The sequence below is a fragment of the Lissotriton vulgaris genome, chromosome 7, assembly GCF_964263255.1.
Source record: "Lissotriton vulgaris chromosome 7, aLisVul1.2, whole genome shotgun sequence".
In the NCBI taxonomy this organism is placed as follows: Eukaryota; Metazoa; Chordata; class Amphibia; order Caudata; family Salamandridae; genus Lissotriton; species Lissotriton vulgaris.
In genome coordinates this window covers 598204448-598223952 of record NC_141695.1, presented here as the reverse complement: position 1 = coordinate 598223952, position 19505 = coordinate 598204448, and the positions used below count along the sequence as shown (strand labels likewise).

The 19505-nt window shown below is 46.2% G+C and overlaps 1 protein-coding gene across 1 annotated transcript in view; it reads left to right on the top strand.

Annotated features, from left to right (window-relative positions):
• The window catches only part of GALR2 (galanin receptor 2), a 112823-nt gene extending 96243 nt beyond the window's left edge, over positions 1-16580 (top strand). Inside the window, exon 2 of the mRNA XM_086928748.1 lies at positions 15554-16580. Within this exon, the coding sequence (XP_086784874.1) occupies positions 15554-16328 (775 nt within the window). The 3' untranslated portion in view covers positions 16329-16580. The remainder of the gene's footprint in view (positions 1-15553) is intronic.
• Positions 16581-19505: the final 2925 nt, after the last annotated feature.

Genomic DNA, 19505 nt, shown 5'->3' with positions numbered 1-19505 from the left:
AGGCCATGCACATCATGCAACGTGCAGGAGGGGCCCTCTAATGCAGCTGGACCTGCGATGCAGTCTGCCGGTTCCAGCACAATTGCACATTGGAAGCTGTGCTAAAATCTACGCTGTGTGACCCTGTAGTAATTAGCAAACCTTTGGTAGATGTCCCCAAGGACCATGTACGAACCTCCCGATGCTGCCTGTGTGAGGGCCAACTAAAACTTGCCAACCTGACATGGGAATGTGATAGGGCTTGTCATCCTTTTGTCCATAACGAGAGCTTCAATCTGCATCGGCCATGGGCAGCTGACTCAGCCAGTCATATTTTGTGAGTTCATCTAACTGAACATGTCTCAACCATAGTTACATTTAATTTAAGTCCACCTGTGGAACGATGGAGGAGGGTGGCCTTCGCCCCCATTCAGCCCCGCAAACGATAGGCAGTCAAGAGGCGTCCACATAGTGAAGGCACCTATACTTCCTCACAAAATACATGAATCCCTCAGATCATTTCCAAGGCCTCAACGCTCCACCAGCGAACAAACAAAATTCGATCTGCCGACTCTCAGCTCTGTGGGTCTCAAGGGGGGGTTCTGGGAGAGATCGAGCAATCAGCTAATCAAGACACCCCAACCCAATTTGCTCTGATAGGCAAGAAAGGCTCATGTACTATTCCAAATCACTTTGAATAGCTGGAAGAACGAAAACTAGATCATCTGAACTGCCCCACAGGGACATGAAACCAGAACTTGAGAGTGTGCTGAACAACAAAGCCCAGATAAAAACGATCCCACTTGACATTCAATAAAATGCCTGCCGTATTGCCTTGAAGCTTGCGCCATCAAAGATCAGGAGTTTCTGAAGGTTCATGATCTGTGACAAACTTAATCTCATTGTTAGGACCCTTTCTGGAGGTGGAAAGGCATGGTACATATCTTTCCTGAACTTGGCCCCAGTATATTGGGCATCATGAATTGTGGGGAGGCGAGAAATCTTCCTACTTATAAGAAATTTGTGGTCTAGAAACATGCTGCCTACACAGAGCATATCTGTTGATGTCTGTTCAGATAAGGATGGATCATGCTCTCTTTTCACCTTGAGGAAATGGCACAAAAAATGGCAGGACCTATGTAAGCAGCTTCTTTGGCCCATAAAAGACACGCATGGATGTGATGTCATCTTACACACAGCTGAAACCGCAACCATACTTGCAAGATCACTTCACTGATTACTATAAGCGGAACCGGAGCCTATTGAGACTGGGGTCCTTTCCGAGGAAAGATCTTATTCCAATATGGCAACGGACCTGGTCGACCATGAATTACCGCTTTTGTGGCAGTTGAGAAGAGTCACTTTTGTACCTATTATGTATCTGTCCGGCCCCACAAAATATGAGGAAGATCCTTCTACGGCAAAGTATGAGAAAAGAACAAACAAGGACTTGCAGAGTGGCAGTTATAAAATGTCTTAGAGGTTCCTCTGTTCAACTATCCAGCAAGACAATAACATTTCTGAATACAGCGGCAAAAGAACTAGAAAAGAAGGATAGATGAACTGTATCTTACCACGCAGACTCGTTGAGCTCAACTTACCAGACCCAGCACTTTTTTCCTATCGGCACAAGCACCTTATTCCATGCCGGAGGAGCAGACATGCTTACGAACAATTTAAAGAACACTGGTTAAAGCGACTTATTACAAAAATGTAGGCCCTTAGAATAAATTAAATCATATACGGTCCTTTATTCACATAAATGTTTTATTGTAATTTTATTTGAGATTAATTGTGTGACGTATGTATCATAGTGGTTTATTCAACCCTTTTATGATTTTTAATACAATCAAATAAAAGTATTTTCAGTCGCATCTTTGGGGAGGACTTAAACCCAAAATGGATGACGCAGAAACTGTTACTGGTATGACTGAATTGCAAATGCAAGAAACTGCTTTTTTTGTTGAACTTGTATGTGTCGATTATACCTTCTAGAGCCAGTGAGGCCAAGAAGTCCCCTAGAGATAATCTCAGCTGAATTTTCTACAAAGTGTCCATCTTGAAAAAAATTGAAGGAGTGAACTGATTCAGAGCATTTAAATCTATGATGAGGCGAAAAGTTCCTGCATGTTTTTGAAACATGAAGAGAGTAGAAAAGACCCCTTTCCTATGCTCTCTTTAAACAGTGAAGATATATGTATATCATCCACTTTCCAATTTCACATAGGCACTTGTTGACAATTGGCAGTCACAGTTCCAGAAGCAAAGGAAGCTGTTGCTAGGTGATCAAAGGATACATCTGTTAGAAATTTATTTGAATTCTGACATGCCAGTAGACCAGTTTTAGCCTTTCAGTTCTGGATAGATAACAATAATTTCTGCAAGTGCCTGACCAGTGATAGTGATGAACATATAGCACAGACTGCATGCCTAAGTTCAAACCACCATATGCCATCTTCATGAAACCATTCACCTAGCAGTCTACAGGCTTAGTAGGGGAAGCATCTCTCAGGAAGCGGAGCTGGAGTTGGCTCTCACCTTTAACACCTTGGCTGCGGCGCAAATTCCGCTGCGGTGCTAGACATTCCAATCGCAGGTGTGGCTCGGACGGCCCCCAGCTGTTGTGCGCACACGCCCACCACGAATCATGATGGCCGGGGCCCGCCATGAGCACGGAAGGGGTTAAATCTGGAGTGAGTTTGAGGAAGCAGAAACTTGAAGCAATCCCTATTAAATTCCTTTCAGTAAAGAAAACGCTAGCGGTCATTACAGATTTCTGGCATTGAGTGCATTCAGACAGAACATGAGCAGAGAAGCCGCTACACAGTAACTGGCAGTGAAACAGTGTGTATATATATATATTACCTACTGGCGGTCGCCAGTAGGTATATATAGTTAGGACCTAGTTACCATAGGAAATCCCCAACATTCTATTGGGAATAACTTTTGCGCCGATTGAGGAATCTGCATGTAATTTTCCTTAAAATTGCTTCGCTCCGCTTTGCTCCTTCCCTGAAAGTTTCGGGGGGATTCGTCATGCAGGGGGGCGAGAAAAAGGGGGGTCCCAAAACGTGTTTTCCCATGTTAATTTCCATAGGGACCTTTAGACACGGCTACAGCCCGAACGGCTGAATGGAATTACACCAAACTTGGCAAAATGGTAGGGCCTGGTATGCAGATGTGCCTTTGCTATGTTTGGTGAAAATCCCTCCAGTAGTTCTTGGGAAAATTGAATTTGAAATTTTTCAAATGGCATTTTCTATGGGACATTTAGACATGGCTACAGCCCGAACGGCTGAACGGAATTACAGCAAACTTGGCAAAATGGTAGGGACAGGTATGCAGTAGTGCCTTTTCTATATTTGGTGAAAATCCCTCCAGTAGTTGTTGAGAAAATTGAATTTGAGCAAATTATATATCTATATCCGCTCACCGTACGCGTACCCTTATGTGCGCGAGCGAGTTTCTGATTGGCTGGCAGTCGACTGTCAACATTCCAAACTGTCCAAACCAGGAAGTGTTGGCCACCATCTTGTTTTTCAGGAGAACTGAGGCAGAAGAGAGCCCAAAACAAGAGTAGAAAACATGAAAAGGGGGCAGGGTAGAGACCCCCAACCCTCTAGCCCTTCTCAGGGGGTCCCAAAAGGACCCCCAAGGGTAAAAAAAAAAATAATTCGAAAAAATCACGGGGTACGTACACTGTACGCGTACGGTACGCGTACGGTGCGCGTACCCCGCGATTTAAAAAATAAAATAAGAATTTTGCATTTAATTTTGGTGGTCCTTCTGGGACCCCTTGAGAAGGGCTAGGGGGTCAGGGGTTCTCAACCCTGCCCCCTTTTCGCGTTTTCCACTCTTGTTTTGTGCTCTCTTGTGCCTCACTTCTCTTGAGAAACAAGATGGCTGCTCAGCTGGTCCCAGAAGGATAATAACATATATAAACGTTATCCGCTAATAGAATTAGCATTTACAAAACCTTTGAAATTAATTGAAAAACAATATAGGTTTCACGCCTGATATAGTTAGGAATTAGCATTTAAAAAACCTTGAAAATTCACTGAAAAAAACATAGGTTTCAAGCCTTATATAGTTAGGAATTAGCATTTAAAAAACCATGCAAATTCACTTAAAAAACCATAGGTTTCAGGCCTTATATAGTTAGGAATTAGCATTTTAAAAATATTGCAAATTCACTTAAAAAACCATAGGTTTCAGGACTTGTATAGTTAGGAATTAGCATTTAAAAAAACCATTGAAATTGCTCCTATATAGTTAGTTGTACTAACTTTATTTCGCGCACCCGCAATCCACTGCTGATGATGTCACATATTACATCATTCATGACATGGTCAGTGACATCACTGATGACATCACTGATGACATCTCAAATGACATCACTGATGACATCTCATTTGACATCACTGATGATATAATTCATGTGATAATACGATGCACCTCCTCACACTCTAATATAACCTTTGATACACCCAGTGTTAAATACAGACTACCATTCTTGAAACCATTGACACACCAATACCAGTTACTACATACGCACTCACTGATTCCTAGGTCTACACACACATTCACTCATTCACCCATAGAATCACTCATACATACAGTCACTCATCAATACAACACTATCATATGCACTTATACACCTATACAGACACTCACACACTGCCACTCATCCATGGAGTTACTCACACACCTAGTCAGTCATGCAAAGAATCAATCACACTTCCATTTCCTCAACTATACAGTTATACACACAACACCTTACTTATTCAAACATATACTAACACATACTTACTCTCTTATACAATCACTGATACAAGTACACAATGATCCATACAGCCACTCGCACATTGACTGGCTCTCATGTATAGTCATTTATATATGCCAACTCTCACATGCACTGTGTTTTACATATGTACTTTCTTGGACATGTAGCACTGAGATATCCATTCACTCACCAACACACCCATGCACACAGTCAACTGCCCATATAGCTGTTTTCACATGCACTCTTGAACTCTTACACCTAGTGAATCAACTGCTCACACATCTATGCACAGAGTCACACACCTCCCAGCCACCCTCACACACACTCAGTCTCCCATTCAAATACTTGGGCAACCAATCAATAACCCATATAGCCACTCATATAGCTTCTGATCAACACATGCAGCAGCTTACACAACAACAGACATACTGATGCACACATTCAGACAGTTTAGTCACTAACCCATGCATTTAGTAAGACACATTTAATCACTCACTCATACAGTCAGTCACGCACCTACTAAATCCTTCATCCAGACACTTATATATCCACTCATTCTTCAATATGTAAAAGATATTTAAACTTTACAGAAACACACAGTCACTGGATGATGTCATCAGTGATGTCATCAGTGATGTCAAATGAGATGTCATCAGTGATGTCATTTGAGATGTCATCAGTGATGTCATCAGTGATGTCACTGACCATGTCATGAATGATGTGATATATATATATATATATATATATATATATATATATATATATATATATATATATATATATATATATATATATATATATATATATATATTTGTATATATATAGTTAGATATATATATATTACCCATTGGCGGCTGTATTTCCATAGCATATTCCTCTTTTGGTTGGCACAGCGCCCAAGCGACATTAAATAAACAGCAGTGAGTCTCCTGGATCATTGAACCCATGAGCCCAGAAGAGCTTACCATATTTTATAAATCACTCCTAGCTGGAGCTCTATGCTCTTCACCTGGAGTGCAGAGCCCTCTTATGGTCATTCTGGTCCAAAACACATTTTCCCAGTGCAATTTACCATAGGGATTTTAGACACAACTACTGCTAGACGGAATTTCACCAAATTTGGCAGAAAGCTAGCTCTGGGTCCAGAAAGAGACCTTTTGTAATTGGGTATAAATCCGTTCAGTAGTTTTGGAGTTATTAAATAAAAAAGATTTATAGATATCTATGGACGCTGAGGGTATGCGGATCTGACATCTCATGCTGAGATCTGATTGGCTGCCAACACTTCAACCAGGAAGTGTTGGCAGCCATCTTGGAACTCAGGAGTGAGAAATCCCAAAGAATCGCAGTATAAAACAAAAGGGGGCATGGTAGGAATACCCTGACTCCCTAGGCCTGGTGGGGCACCCCACAGGGATCCCGCAGAGGGTCAATGTTTTTATTTATTTTTGCTGCGATTTGGTGGAGGACCCAGGCAACCACTCACACGCCGACTCATAGACCAATGAAACCACTCACACACCCACACAGCTACTCACATACCCACTCACAGACCCATTGAGCAACTAAAACGCCCACTCACACACCCGTACAGCCACTCACACATCCATACAGCTACTCACACACCCACTCACAGAACCACACAACCACTTACACTTACTCAAAGACTCAAAGACTCACACAACAGAATGGCTAGTTCAACTGAATAAAACTTCAAGTATGGAGTCTTTTCCCACGATACTCTTCGGGCCATATATTGCCGAGTTCCACCTAATAGAGCACAGGATGCAGAGGAAACTCTGCACCTGGATTGAGTGGTTGGCAGTTGGAGGCTAAATAAGAGGTGGTCAGGCAAATGAGGATAAAAAAAAAAAAAAAAGACTCACACAACTAATCATACACATAACTATGACTCTAACTGCTGACTTTCTATGCATTTATGTGTGTGAAATCTGAACCTAACTACAATGCCCCTGTAATCTTTGTTTTTTTTCTATTTCTGTTCCCTAACTATTATGCACCTGTAGCCTTTGGTTTTTTCACTGAATTACTACAGTTTTTTAATGGTACTTTTAATGGCATTTCCTACCTATATCGTCCCTGTAACCTTTGTTTTTTTCAGTGAATTTCTAGGGGTTTTTTCCAACGTAAAGTAATAATTAATTACCATACATAAATCCAGCTGCACACAGTGGGAAGATGGCTGCAGTGCCCTGCCTGTGACCAGGCCCTGCAGCTAACCCCCTGCATGCAGCCAACCCAGCACTGTGCATGGCCCTGTGGCCAGCCCCTCAAAGGCCGCCATCCCACGGACCCCCTCTTTGGCTTACCTTTGGCACTGAGGACCCCATCCCCCGGGTACCAGTGTATTTTTTAAGGGGGGGTTGGGGGGCACAGGTCACCCCTCCTTGAGCTGTTTTTAGCCCTTTGGAACCCCCCAGGCATGGCAACATATTTTAGGGGTAGGAGGGCACAAGGCTCCCCTCTCCAGGCCATATTTTTGGCCTCGAGACCCCATGCCTCTGCACTATATTTAATTGGGAGGGGGCACACAGCCCTCTTCCACGGACCAATTTTGGACCTGGGACCCCATCCCCCGGCACATTTTTTAGGGGAGTGGAGCACGTCTTCCCCTCCTTGGGCCTTATTTGGCCCCAGGGACCCCCATGCCCCGGAGCACAGGTCCCCCCTCCTTGAGCTGTTTTTAGCCCAGTGGAACCCTACAGGCCTGGCAACATATTTTAGGGGTAGGAGGGCACACGGCTCCCCTCTCCAGGACATATTTTTGACCCCGGAGAGCCCATGGAGCACTATATTTAATGGGGAGGGGTCACACAACCCTCTTCCACGGCCCAATTTTGGACCCGGGACCCCATCCCCCGGCACATTTTGTGGGGGAGTGGGGCACTTGTTCCCCTCCTTGGGCCCCTTTTGGTCACAGGGACCACCATGCCCTGGAGCCCAGTGCATTTTTTATAGGGGTGGGGGGTGTAAATGGACCCCCTCCCCAGACTGTTTTTGGCCCCAGGGATCCCATCTCCTGGAGCTCACCACTATATTTATGAGGGAGAGGGGAACGCAGGAGAATCTTTAATTCAAAGATGGCTGCCACCACTTCTTGGTTGAAGTGGTGGCAGCCAATCAAATCTCACACAAGGAGATGATGAACGGGGTGCTGAAACTTTTCAGACATTCACCCCCAGTCGCAGATCTGGATTGAATCTATCTTCGTTCTTTAGCTCACTTCACCACCCCAGGTCAGACCCAGCCATATGCAAATCAGTCTGACCCTGTTCCTCATGAGAACAGTCCAGCCTGAACTGCCAAGACAGGTCTTCCCTGAACTGGAAAGAAGAGTCCTGGGTCCAGTTTCAGAACAACACCCCTCATCAGCCAGGCTAGCTTCATATTCAGTGTCAAAGTGAGCAAGGGGGCCACATCTGGGCATATCCTGCTAACTTAGGGTGAACAAAGCAAACACAAGGAGATGATGGACAAAGCGCTGAAACATTTCAGACACTCATCCCCAGCCCGAACTACCAAGCCAGGTCTTCCCTCGGACCCGAAACAAGCATCCTGAGACCGGTTTCAGGGTAACACCCCTCATCAGCCAGGCTAGCTTGAATCCAGTGACAAACTGAGCAAGGGATCCACATCTGGGCATACCCTGTCAACTTAGAGTGAACAAAGTAAACACAAGGAGATGTTCTTTTTGCATTTGTCGCCCTAAGTGTCAAGGGTAAGCCCAGACGTGGGTCCCGTGCTGGCTACGCCACCAGATTCAAGCTGGCCACGCCACCAGATTCAAGCTGGCCTGGCTGATGAGGGGTGTTACCCCAAAACATGTCCCAGGATGCTTAATTCTGGTGAAGGGAAGACCAAGCCACGCAGTTTGGGCTGGACTGTTCCCATGGGGAACAGGGTAAAGACTGATTTGCATATGGCTGGGTCTAAACTGATATGGCATGGCGTACAAAAAAACGATTGACTTTACCCAGATCTGTGACTAGGGGTGAATGTTTGATTAATTCAGCATTCCGTCCCTCATCTGTTCTTTTAACCAATCATATCTCAGTATGATAATCAACAAATGGTAAGGGTGGTTTTAACGGTAGCACATCACTCTTTGTGTATAATGGGGATCTATATACAATATTGGTGCCCCTCGAGGTTAAGAACATACACCCCACTACCTCAGGTGTCAACCCACAGTGGTGCAGCTGAACCCAGTGTACATGTCATATATAGAAATAAACCTTGGCACTCTGACACATTCAATAATTCATTCGTGGAAAGTTATCCTTTTCTACAATACTCAATTTAAACAAGAAGCAATGAATGCTGTTCAATTTAATGCATGTAGTATACACAAATTTGGCAATATTCTCAATACATTTAGTTCAGAAGCAAAAATTGCAATGACATGGTATTACAAGGATGGAGGGCATAATACAGAAAACCTCCTGTAGAACGGTGCATCAGCAACCGGACACTTGTTTCGTTACAAAATAACTTTTTCAAGGCTTAAAAGGAATCCATAAAGTTTGCTCGAAATTCATAGAAATCCATGGTCTTCTCATAGTATCGTAGAATAGGATAATTTTCCACAAATGAATTATTGAATAAGTTAGAGTGCCAAGGTTTATATCTATATATGACATATCTCAGTATGAGATCTGTCGGATCTGCGGACCATCCACGCCCCTAGATATACATATTTTTTTTTCTTAACTGCTTAAAAACTACTGAACAGATTTACACCAAATTACAAAAAGAGATTTTTCTGGATGAAGATCTAGCTTTCTGCCACATTTGGTGTAATTCTGTTCAGCAGTTTGGGCTGTAGTCATGTTTTAAAGGCCTATAGGAAATTGTATGGGGAAAACGCGTTTTGAGACCCCCTCTCTTTTTAGGAATTTCCAGTTGCCTCTCAAAGCATAGAGTTGGCTAAAAAGAGATAATGGAAGAGATCCATTATAACCTGCAGACAGCAGAAGTGACAAATCACAGTGTGGAAGCTTGTATCTCTTTTTTTCTCGCATCCGATTCCTCTTGCACTGCTTATACCACTGACCCTTATATATTATATGGTCCTTGACAGGGATGATGACAGATGGAAAAAAAGCACTGATTCCGTTGGATGTATCATGCAAGATTGGAACCAATTTGACAGCATCTAGCTGCTGCATTGCATTGTGGCTGTCAGCAACAGGCACTATCTGAAGCCCCAACCACAGACTGTCCCCATTCGAAATATATACCCCCACACAATGCACTGCCCATGGTGCACAGAATTGCCCTAAATTCTGTAAGTCAAAGGTCCTGCAGCCCTTCTGTGGTGTTTAACCTCACACAAGATTTGAAATCAGATTAATTGCTCCTCCACTAAGAAATGGCCATGTACCACCACCATCAGAATTGAGAAAGAGCCCTCCATCTTCCAGTCCTTTCTGTGTCCTCCACATGATGTTTTTGCATATTGACTAAAATTAAGCCACATAATACACTCCTAGTTGTGCCCTGTAGTATTTTTCCTAAGGTTTAGCTTTGTAATCCTTCTTCCCACTCAGAACACACTTACCTTCGTTTTATGGAAGATGTAGTAGGCCATGGGACTAATACAAATGGGTCTTTAGTCCCCATCATTCATGGTCACAACTGTAGATAAACACTGTCCCATTCAATTAAGCAGGTGTATGGCTGTGTTCACCTAGTGGCAGCACAGACATTGTATTGTTCGACCATGCGTTACTGCCTCCACTGGTTACCATGAAGGAGTCAGGCTTGTGACCTGAATTAACAAGACAAAGCATTCTAATGCCAAGGAACAGCCATGTACCATTATTCTCAGAATCAAGAAAGCATCTGTCGGTCAATCCCATCTCAAGTACAAGAATTATAATTATCAGAGCCGGAGACAGTATGATGTTTGGGTGTTATCCCTCCTCTGGCAACAGGGCCATATTTGAGTCCTTTAATTTTAATATGTTGCCCATTTATTGCGCCACATCCAATAGCAGCTCAATCACATATCAAACAAGCATTTGCAATGCAATAGGTCTCGCATTTGCGAGATTTTGAGCTATTGGCATTGTAAATGACAATGCCTTTAATTTATGTCTTTAAAAAACTTGCAATGATGAAAGGCATTGTCATTTAAAATACCAATAGGTCAAATGCAATTGCAATTTTGTAACAGTTCGGTGCATTTCTTCCACTTGCAGTACTTTTAGTAAATGCATAACGTACTGAAATTTTAAAAAAGCATTTACAATGCAATAGGCCTCGCAATGACATTGTTTTGAGCTATTCGCATTGAAAATGTTACTGGTTTTTTTCCCCTTTGTGAAGCACTAATCAAGTAAGGGCGTTGTAAATGACAATGTCTTCTACCCCCTGTTGACCCCCGCATACAGAAATAGATAGAAACTGCGCTACAAACGGGCACACATGCCTGCACACGCTTAGAAACAGACGCATCCCATGAGACAGACACACTAATACATAGAGGCACACAGTTGCACCGAAGCACGTGATCCCACACACAGGCAGACTGAGTCACAGGCACACTGAAGCTTTGGGTCTGAATGGCTCGTTCAAACCTGGCTGAAGCCTGACTGATTCCCGCCCCTTCCAACCAGGGAGATATAAAGTGAATGAGTGACGGAAGACCTACATAAACAGCTCTTTGCCCCGGCACAGCCTTACGAATCCGCTTGCCTCGAGCAGTGAGGTATATGCGTTGTACAGAAGAGGCGCCTAGAGCAGACAGCAGAGCAGTCATCCTTGACAGGTACATGTCTGTAGCGCCTGAAAGGACAGCCTTCTTAGAGCTCCTCTTCTCAGTCAGAAAAACACATCTCTTTATTGTCCCTGGAGTCACTGGGTCTTTTTAATTGTCTTCACATATCCTAGGCATCAGATAGGAAAAGACACGGTTTAAAAATGGGATTTGTATGTATTTTGTTTGACCTCAGTGGGCAGGGTAGTGCCTGCAGACTTTCTTATCTTTAGGGGGGGGGCATCAGTTTCTAATTAGCGTGGGCGCTAAGGCCATGCTAATTAGAAACAGATGGCCACCCCTAAAGATATGGTGCTTAAAGAGACAAGGAAAATAAATTACTTTCCACGAACTTTCATAGTGGGTCAAGAAGACGAGTCAAAATGTCTACCTGCAGCTGGCATGCTATTTCCAGTCGACCACGAAAACAGTTAACTCAATAATTCCAATAATGAAATAAAAAAAACGTGCATAGAATAAGTTAAAACAGCATCAAGGACAGTCAATGGCTGGGCAATATGTACTAATAATGTAAATAAAAGATACAGAACAGGTAAGAATTAGCATCGGAAAATAAATAAAGGGGGATACAAGAGAACAAATACAGTCATACATATCACAGACTGAGGTGTTGTCAGCTGACTAGGTCAGGAAAGCAAAGCACAACTGAGAAAATCATTGCAGAGAACTCCCAACCCAACACATGTTTATTAATGTGAACATTTGCACTCATGATGGTCTGTTGTGCTCTCCACACTGAAGCAGACAGGTCTGGGTGTCTTGCTTAGTTAGCTCTGCCTTGCTTGACGGATTGCACCTTTACTACAGGGCAGCCCGGCATCTTTAAAGCCAGTCACCCGATCACTTCCTATCTATCATCTTGCTGACATCTCCATTGCACGTTCTTCACATTTACAAGCCAGGACCTGTAAAACTATGGGCCTGATGTACCAAAGGGGTTTCCCATTCTATGTCTATGGGAAAATGTGTTAGCACACGTGCGCCTATAGAAGCGACCCATTATGTACCATGAAGTAGGTGCAGAGATACATTGGCAGAAAGCACAATTTGTTGTAACGCTTTTTATCGTTTCATTCGAATCCACTCAGCTCTGATCAATTGGTACTTTCTAACCACAGACAGGGTCTTGCACTACCTTCGATACACTGCCACTTTCTGGTGCAACTTTACATTACGTTCACTAGATCTGTGCACTGCACCAATCCAATACTGCCAGCACTGTCAACGCTCTCAGTCGTACAGCTGGGACAAACGCGTTCATGAGCGTACATCCTAAACTGCCAGTCACAACTCTTGGACAAACCCCTCTGACATCCTATCCGAGATGTTAAGTTTAAATAAGAAACGTCTCACCAGGCATTGCGGCATCGCTTCCAAATGGACTCACGGTGGTGGATAAAAACTGCCTTCGTGCTGTGCTCCGAGCGCCCGTGAGGTTTCAGACTTTCCTTGGGGATCATCAAGACGGGCAAATTTAAACCCTTCAAAACAACAGACAGACATCAGTTGGAGGAAGCGTTAGGGAAGTTGCTCTGCAGTGATTCATTGGTGAAAGATAACGTAAGTGCTAAAACCCTGGTCCGGAGGCCGCCGCAGTTTGCACCACCCAATGCCTCTGCCAGCGCCGCTAAAGACAAACCATCACAACTAGTGACTATCACACTCCTACTTACTACAAGTGACAGTCGGACTATTCCAGGCCCCCAAACCCTTAAGAATAACTTGGGCTGCAGGTATATAAAACAAGCATTGGCGAGAAAGAGCAAATGCGAGAGACATGGAGGGAGAGTGGGAGGGAAAGAGAAGATGGAAGAGCAACAAGCTCTCGGCATTGCGTGGCGGGAGGAGGGTGGGGGGCGGGGGGGCAGGGGAGCGGGGCACGTCGAGTCGCAACAAAAAAATAAACAAGGGTGAAATACAGCCTAACTGACGTAGCTCTGGAGCCTGCAGTAGAGCCCGTCGGCCTGGAGCGCGCCTCGGAAGAGACGCCGGACGGCAGGAGCGTGACGCCGTGAGCGTGCACGTTGGCGTTCACAGACCTGAGTCGGCTCGTGCCCAGGTCTGGATCGGCTCGTGCACAGCTCTGTCTCCCTTGGGAGAGAACAAGGCGATTATAAGTCTCGTTGGCGGCAGCGCGAAAGGGGAGAAGAAAGGCGGTGATTGTAATTGTTGGTGTTGGTATTTTCTGTGCGTTAAGGTAAGAACTGGGGCTTTTCTGGGTGTATGTGGGGAGGCTGTTGTGAAACTATCAGATGCATTAGCTTATCCGTTGTGTACATTTCACCCAGCGCGACGGTTTGGCCTTTAACGTGCACAGCACAACTGGCAGTTATGTCACTTGATATAGGACATCTGCGGCTATCTTCTCTGCCTTTTTACCGCACCTCCAGTGTCTTAATATCGTGGGGCCTGCCACGGAATCACAAGATCAGAACGTGGTGCTGCTAACCAAACGCCGCCTGGTTTTGGAGCCCGTGTCTTTATTTAGTAAGGTTACTAGGCTTACTAGAGAAAGAGTTCTCTTAGTGCCACGCCTCGTTGTCTTACGAAAGTGGCAAGCACGACTAGAGTTTTTCTGCATGATAATTATGGTGCTCCAGAAGCAGTGCTAGAAGTGAAAAAAATGCATCTGGACCCCCATAAATTGGTGGCAAGCGGAGAAAGCCTAAAGGGGGTTGTGTCACGAGGGAAATCGGAAAAGCAAAGTTTGACAGTTGGTTTACACTTTTTTTTTTTACTCGGCTGCAAATAAATTGTTAACACGAAGGAACTCTGTTATGGCCACTTAACACTATTCTTTTTAAAGGCATTACTGTGAGCTGATTAGAATGAAAAAAACAAACATCCAACACAGGACATTTTGCAACTTGCTTTTATATATTACGCATAATTATACATTTGCCACACTTACCTCATACCATCATCTCCTGCATATTTTTCCTTTTCTCGCATAATTTAGCCAACCCTGCCAGTTATACTATAAAAAGAAAATAAACAGTTCACAGAACTTACCCCAGTAAAACAAGCGTCTTCAAATAGTTCGTCTTCAAATAGGTCGTGTCTCCAATGAATGTCGCTGATTCGCCTTCTTTGTAAATGTTCAGTGCTGCACGTTTAAATAGATATCACTAATAGCACTAAATAAACATGCCGCCCTAATTATGCAGCTTTTATGACTCATGAAGGCGTGGCAGTGGCGCCAGTAATACCCTGCTCCCGATCACAACACTGAAAGTGAGCATTAACGCGCACAAGCCGATCTACTGTGGAGCGCGAGCTGGACCACTGTGAAGAGCGTTCACAGACCTGAATCGGCTCGTGCCCGTAGTAGAATCGGCTCGTGCACAGGTCTGTAGCTAGCTCTGCCTCCCTTGGAGGCACAGACAGCAGCTATAAGACTCGTGGCGGCAGTGCTTCGCACTGCAACACCACGAGACCTAAAAAAGAGAAGAAGGTAGCTATATAGAGAAGCTACAGTAGGCACATAAGACACTGAATCCCACAACTCCAATCCTAACAAGATAAAGGTGTAGGAGTATTGTGATGTCTCTGTAGATGATCCCCAGGGATAACAGGATGCCGATCAAGGTGTAGGTCACCGCAAGGTGCTGAACAGGGCCTATGTCTAGGTACTGAGTGGAGCAGGGAGGTCTTAATGTGCTCTATTTAAAGTCCTGAGATGCTGAGTGGGCTGTCACTGGGTGCTGAGCCAGGTGGTCCATAACTGTTGATTGAAAGGACATCGAGTTGCTGAGTGTGAGGCTTCAGATGCAGAGGCTTTATTAAATGAACACAGAACATCTTGAATTGTTGGGTATTGTGGTTTAGATCTCCAAGTACCACGCAGGATGAACTGAAGTTGCTGAGCATGACTTTAAGATGCTTTGTGGGGGGAATGGGTTAAGGTGCATAGCTTTGGATGGGTGGGGTGAGGTGCACCCGGCATGCTCACTTTTAATGAGTTTCTTTTGTCTCATCCCATGCACCAGGTACCTGGCAATCCGCTACCCTCTACGCTCCCGGGAGCTTCGGACACCCAAGAATGCCCTGACAGCCATTGGCCTCATCTGGTGCCTCTCCTTGGTGCTCTCAGGCCCCTACCTCAGCTACTACCAGGAGTACCGAACTGACAATGTTACTCTTTGCCACCCTGACTGGCTCGGCCCACAGCGCAAAGCCATGGACCTGTGCACCTTCGCCTTCAGCTATGTCATCCCCGTTCTTGTACTTGGTGTCACCTATGCTAGGACCCTCCGCTACCTCTGGAAGTCAGTGGACCCGATCGAGGATATGTCAGAGTCCAAAAAGGCCAAGCGCAAGGTGACGCGCATGATCATCATAGTGGCTGTGCTCTTCTGCCTCTGCTGGCTGCCCCACCATCTGGTCATTCTCTGCTTCTGGTTTGGCTACTTTCCACTCAATCACTTCACTTATGCCGTCCGCATCCTCTCTCACCTGGTGTCCTATGCCAACTCCTGTGTCAACCCCATCGTCTATGCCCTGGTCTCCAAGCACTTCCGCAAGGGCTTCCGAAAGATCTTTCACTGCCTGCTCCGTAAGAAAGTGGCCAACAAGGTGCATGTGGTCCAGGCCACCAACACAGGCGTCAGCACAGTAGATGCCGGCTCCACTGAGGTCAGCGAAGGTGGTCATGCTCGCTTGTCTAGCTGCTGCCAAATGCCTGGCCAGGACTGGGAGGGGCCTGAAAGGCTGTGGCTCCGCCAGGCTGCCCCCAACTCCTTCATGACTTTCAATGTAACATAAATTGCTCTTTTACGACCGTTCATCTGGAGTGAGGGTGGTTTGGGCATGATCTGATTCGACAGTGGATCTGAAGTGACACAGTTCGAGACTGGTTCTCCTGTGACCTGTTTGGATTGGTCCTTGTTTGAGCGCCTCAAGGGCAGTTCAAGGATGCCTTAGTTCTTTGCTAAATCTAGAATGACCCAGCCGAAGACAGTTCTGATGACTATCGATGGGGTGGACAGGCCAAAGGACAAATATTTATTTTCGTTGTGCAGGAGCACAACCATTGGTGGTGGACTGTGACTGCAAAACCTGGAGCAGGGGCATTTAATTTCAAGGTTAGACTGTCCTTGCCAGACACATCATGGGAACAGCATCACCTGTGGACCAATCACCACGACCCAGTGTGTTTTCAACTCCATCTCTGGAGAGAAGTGGGAACGAAACGGGTTGCTTGCAGAAGATGGGGCCAGGGTTAACTGCAATGAGGGCAGAGACTAAATAATGGGCATGGTCTTTCCATTGCCAGAGGGAGGCCGTTGTAACCATGTAAGACTAGTCTGACTGCATCCCACACGCATTAACCAGCGCCCTCTCTTCACCCAAAACCATCTCAGATGGGGGAGTTGGTGGAGCGCGAACAGAAAGAGTGTGAGTTAGGGAGAGGGAAACATGGTGGACAGAGGAAAAATATAAAGGGGAAAAGATGGGGACTACATGGGGGAGAAGAAAGAAAAGTGGGTGTAGGAAAAGGGGAAAGGAGTGAGATGGCAGCCCGTAAAGATGTCGAGAGTGGGATTGAGCATGAGGGAGAAGTGTGAGGAAGTAAAGGGGGAAAAGGACTAAGGAAGAGCAGTACGGGAGACCAATAAAGTGAGTAGGCTGAAGGAGATCATGAGAGGGATAGAGAAATGGAAACGGAGGCTGGTAGAAGGAAAGAACGTTGAGAAAGTGAGAAGTAGGAATAGATGGTAGAGGGACAATCCGGGGAAGGGAAGAGGAAAGTGGGGAGATAATGCGAGAGAAAAACGAAGCAAAAGTAATACAAAGATGGAGGAAGAAGCTATGGTGGATTATGGAAGGATACTGAGAAACAGGCGAAGTGGAACAAACGAGGGTTGAGATATGAGGATGAGGGCAGAGGATGGAGACAGAAGATACGAGGGAATGAGCTAAAGAGGACTGGGACGCGAGACATTTGCCCACTGGCACCACAAATGTCGTTGTCTGCATTGGTTTCCCAGAAGTAAGAGAACCGCATTCCAGGTGTTGTGTATAAGCATCGAGCACGTCCTTCCCGCAATCCACTGGGCCATCCATCCTCCCCTCCAGAACGCTGAACGGCGCCACACAACGTCTCTGAGATCAGACAGTCCGACTCTTCTTCTAGTGACTGGAAATTACAGATGGGGGAGTGTGCTCGTAGCTCGTCTAAATTATGGAGCAGCCCCAACAGGACATTAAAATCATGAGCCGGCATCTCCTTTTTGGGGAAGACTGAAAAGCTGTCTCTTCAGCAATGACGTCTGAGGAAGCAGCAGCCCTTCATGCGTGGTCATGCGCGCGTGCAGCGGACACAGCCTGCCGCAGATCACCGGGACAGGAGCGCAGCCGGGACAGGGCCACGGTGAGGCAGGAGTGCACTGCAGACTGATCACAGCAGCCCCGGACAGGATGCAACCTGAACTCGGATCACCTAAGACAGACTGAGACACGTGCGCAGCCGGAAAAGGGGCCTCCCTGAGGCAGGAGTGCAACCTATGATCCCCCGGGACGGGAGTGCAGCTAGAACTCAGACCCCCTGCGACAGGACAGAGTGCAGCCATAATAGAAGCCTCCTGACCCTGAGACAGGTATTCAGCCAGACTCAGATCCCTGGGAACAGGAGTGCTGGCGGGCCAAGGGCCTCCCTGAGACAGGAGCGCCGCCTGATCACAGCTCCTCGGGCAAGAAGACAGACTGAATGAAGGATCGCCTGGGCCAGAAATGAGCCTGGCCGGAAATCAGCTCACCCTGGGGCAGGAATGCCGTTTGAACACACATGTACAGCTATGTCAAATTAAACGCACACATTCTGTATGAAGTCGCCTCTTTTAATATCATTAACCACGCTTTTACAGTTCCCTCATTTGATTGAATATGGAAAGTGTTTGCGGGTTCGTCGCTGCCTCTGTGGTGCTTTCTTCTTGTGGAACGAACGCACCCCTGAGCTGGCGGCGCGCGACTCTCGCAGGCCTCAGAGATGAAACGGCTGCGGCGCCGTAGAAGGATCAAAGCGTAGAGGGCAGACCGGGGACAATAACAGCAGTCTCGTGAACTGCGGTCTCTCTCTCTCTCCATCCTCTCTCTCCATCCTCTCTCTTTTTCTCTCTCTCTCTCGCTCTCCCGCCCTCTCTCTCGCTCTCCCTCCCCCCTATCTCTCTCTCTCTCTCTCCTTCTCATCCCCACTCTCTCGCTCTTTCTCTCTCTTTCCCTTCCTACCTCTCTCTCTCTCTCTCTCGCTCTACCTTCTTCTCTCTTTCTCTCCCTCTCTCCCCCTCTCTCTCGCTCTCTTTCTCCCTCCTTCCCTCTCTCTCGCTCTCTTTCTCTCTCTCCCTCTCATTCACTCTCTATTTCTATTTCTTTCCCCCTCTCACTCTCTCTCTCTCTCTTCCCCTCCCTCTCCCTTCTCGCTCTGTCTCTCTCTCCCTCTCTCTCTCACACCCCCCTCTCTCCTCTCTCTCTTTCCCTCGCACTCTCTCTCTCCCTCTCCTTCTCTCTCTCCCTCTCCCCTCTCTCTCTCTCTCTCTTTCTCCCTGCCTCACCCCCTCCCTGTCTCTCTCCCTCTTTCTTTCTCTCTCGTTCTCTCTCTTTCTCTCCCCCTCTCTCTCTTTATCTCTCTCCCACCCCTCTCTCTTTCTATCCCTCTGCCTTCTCCCTCTCTCCCTCCCTCTCTCTTTCCCTCCATCCCTCCCTTTCTCTCTCCCTCTCCCCGTCTCTCACTTTCTCCCTCCCTCCCCCTCTCTTTCTCTCTCTCCCTCCCCCTCTCTCCCCCGCTCTCTCTCTCCCTCCCCCTCCCCTCTCTCTCTCCCTCCCCCTCTCTCCCTCTCTCTCTCCCCTCTCCCTCTTTCTAGCCCTCTCTCTTTCCCTCCCTCTCTCTTTTACTCCATCCCTCCCTCTCGTACGCTCTCTCTCTTTCTTTCTCTCTCCCTCCCT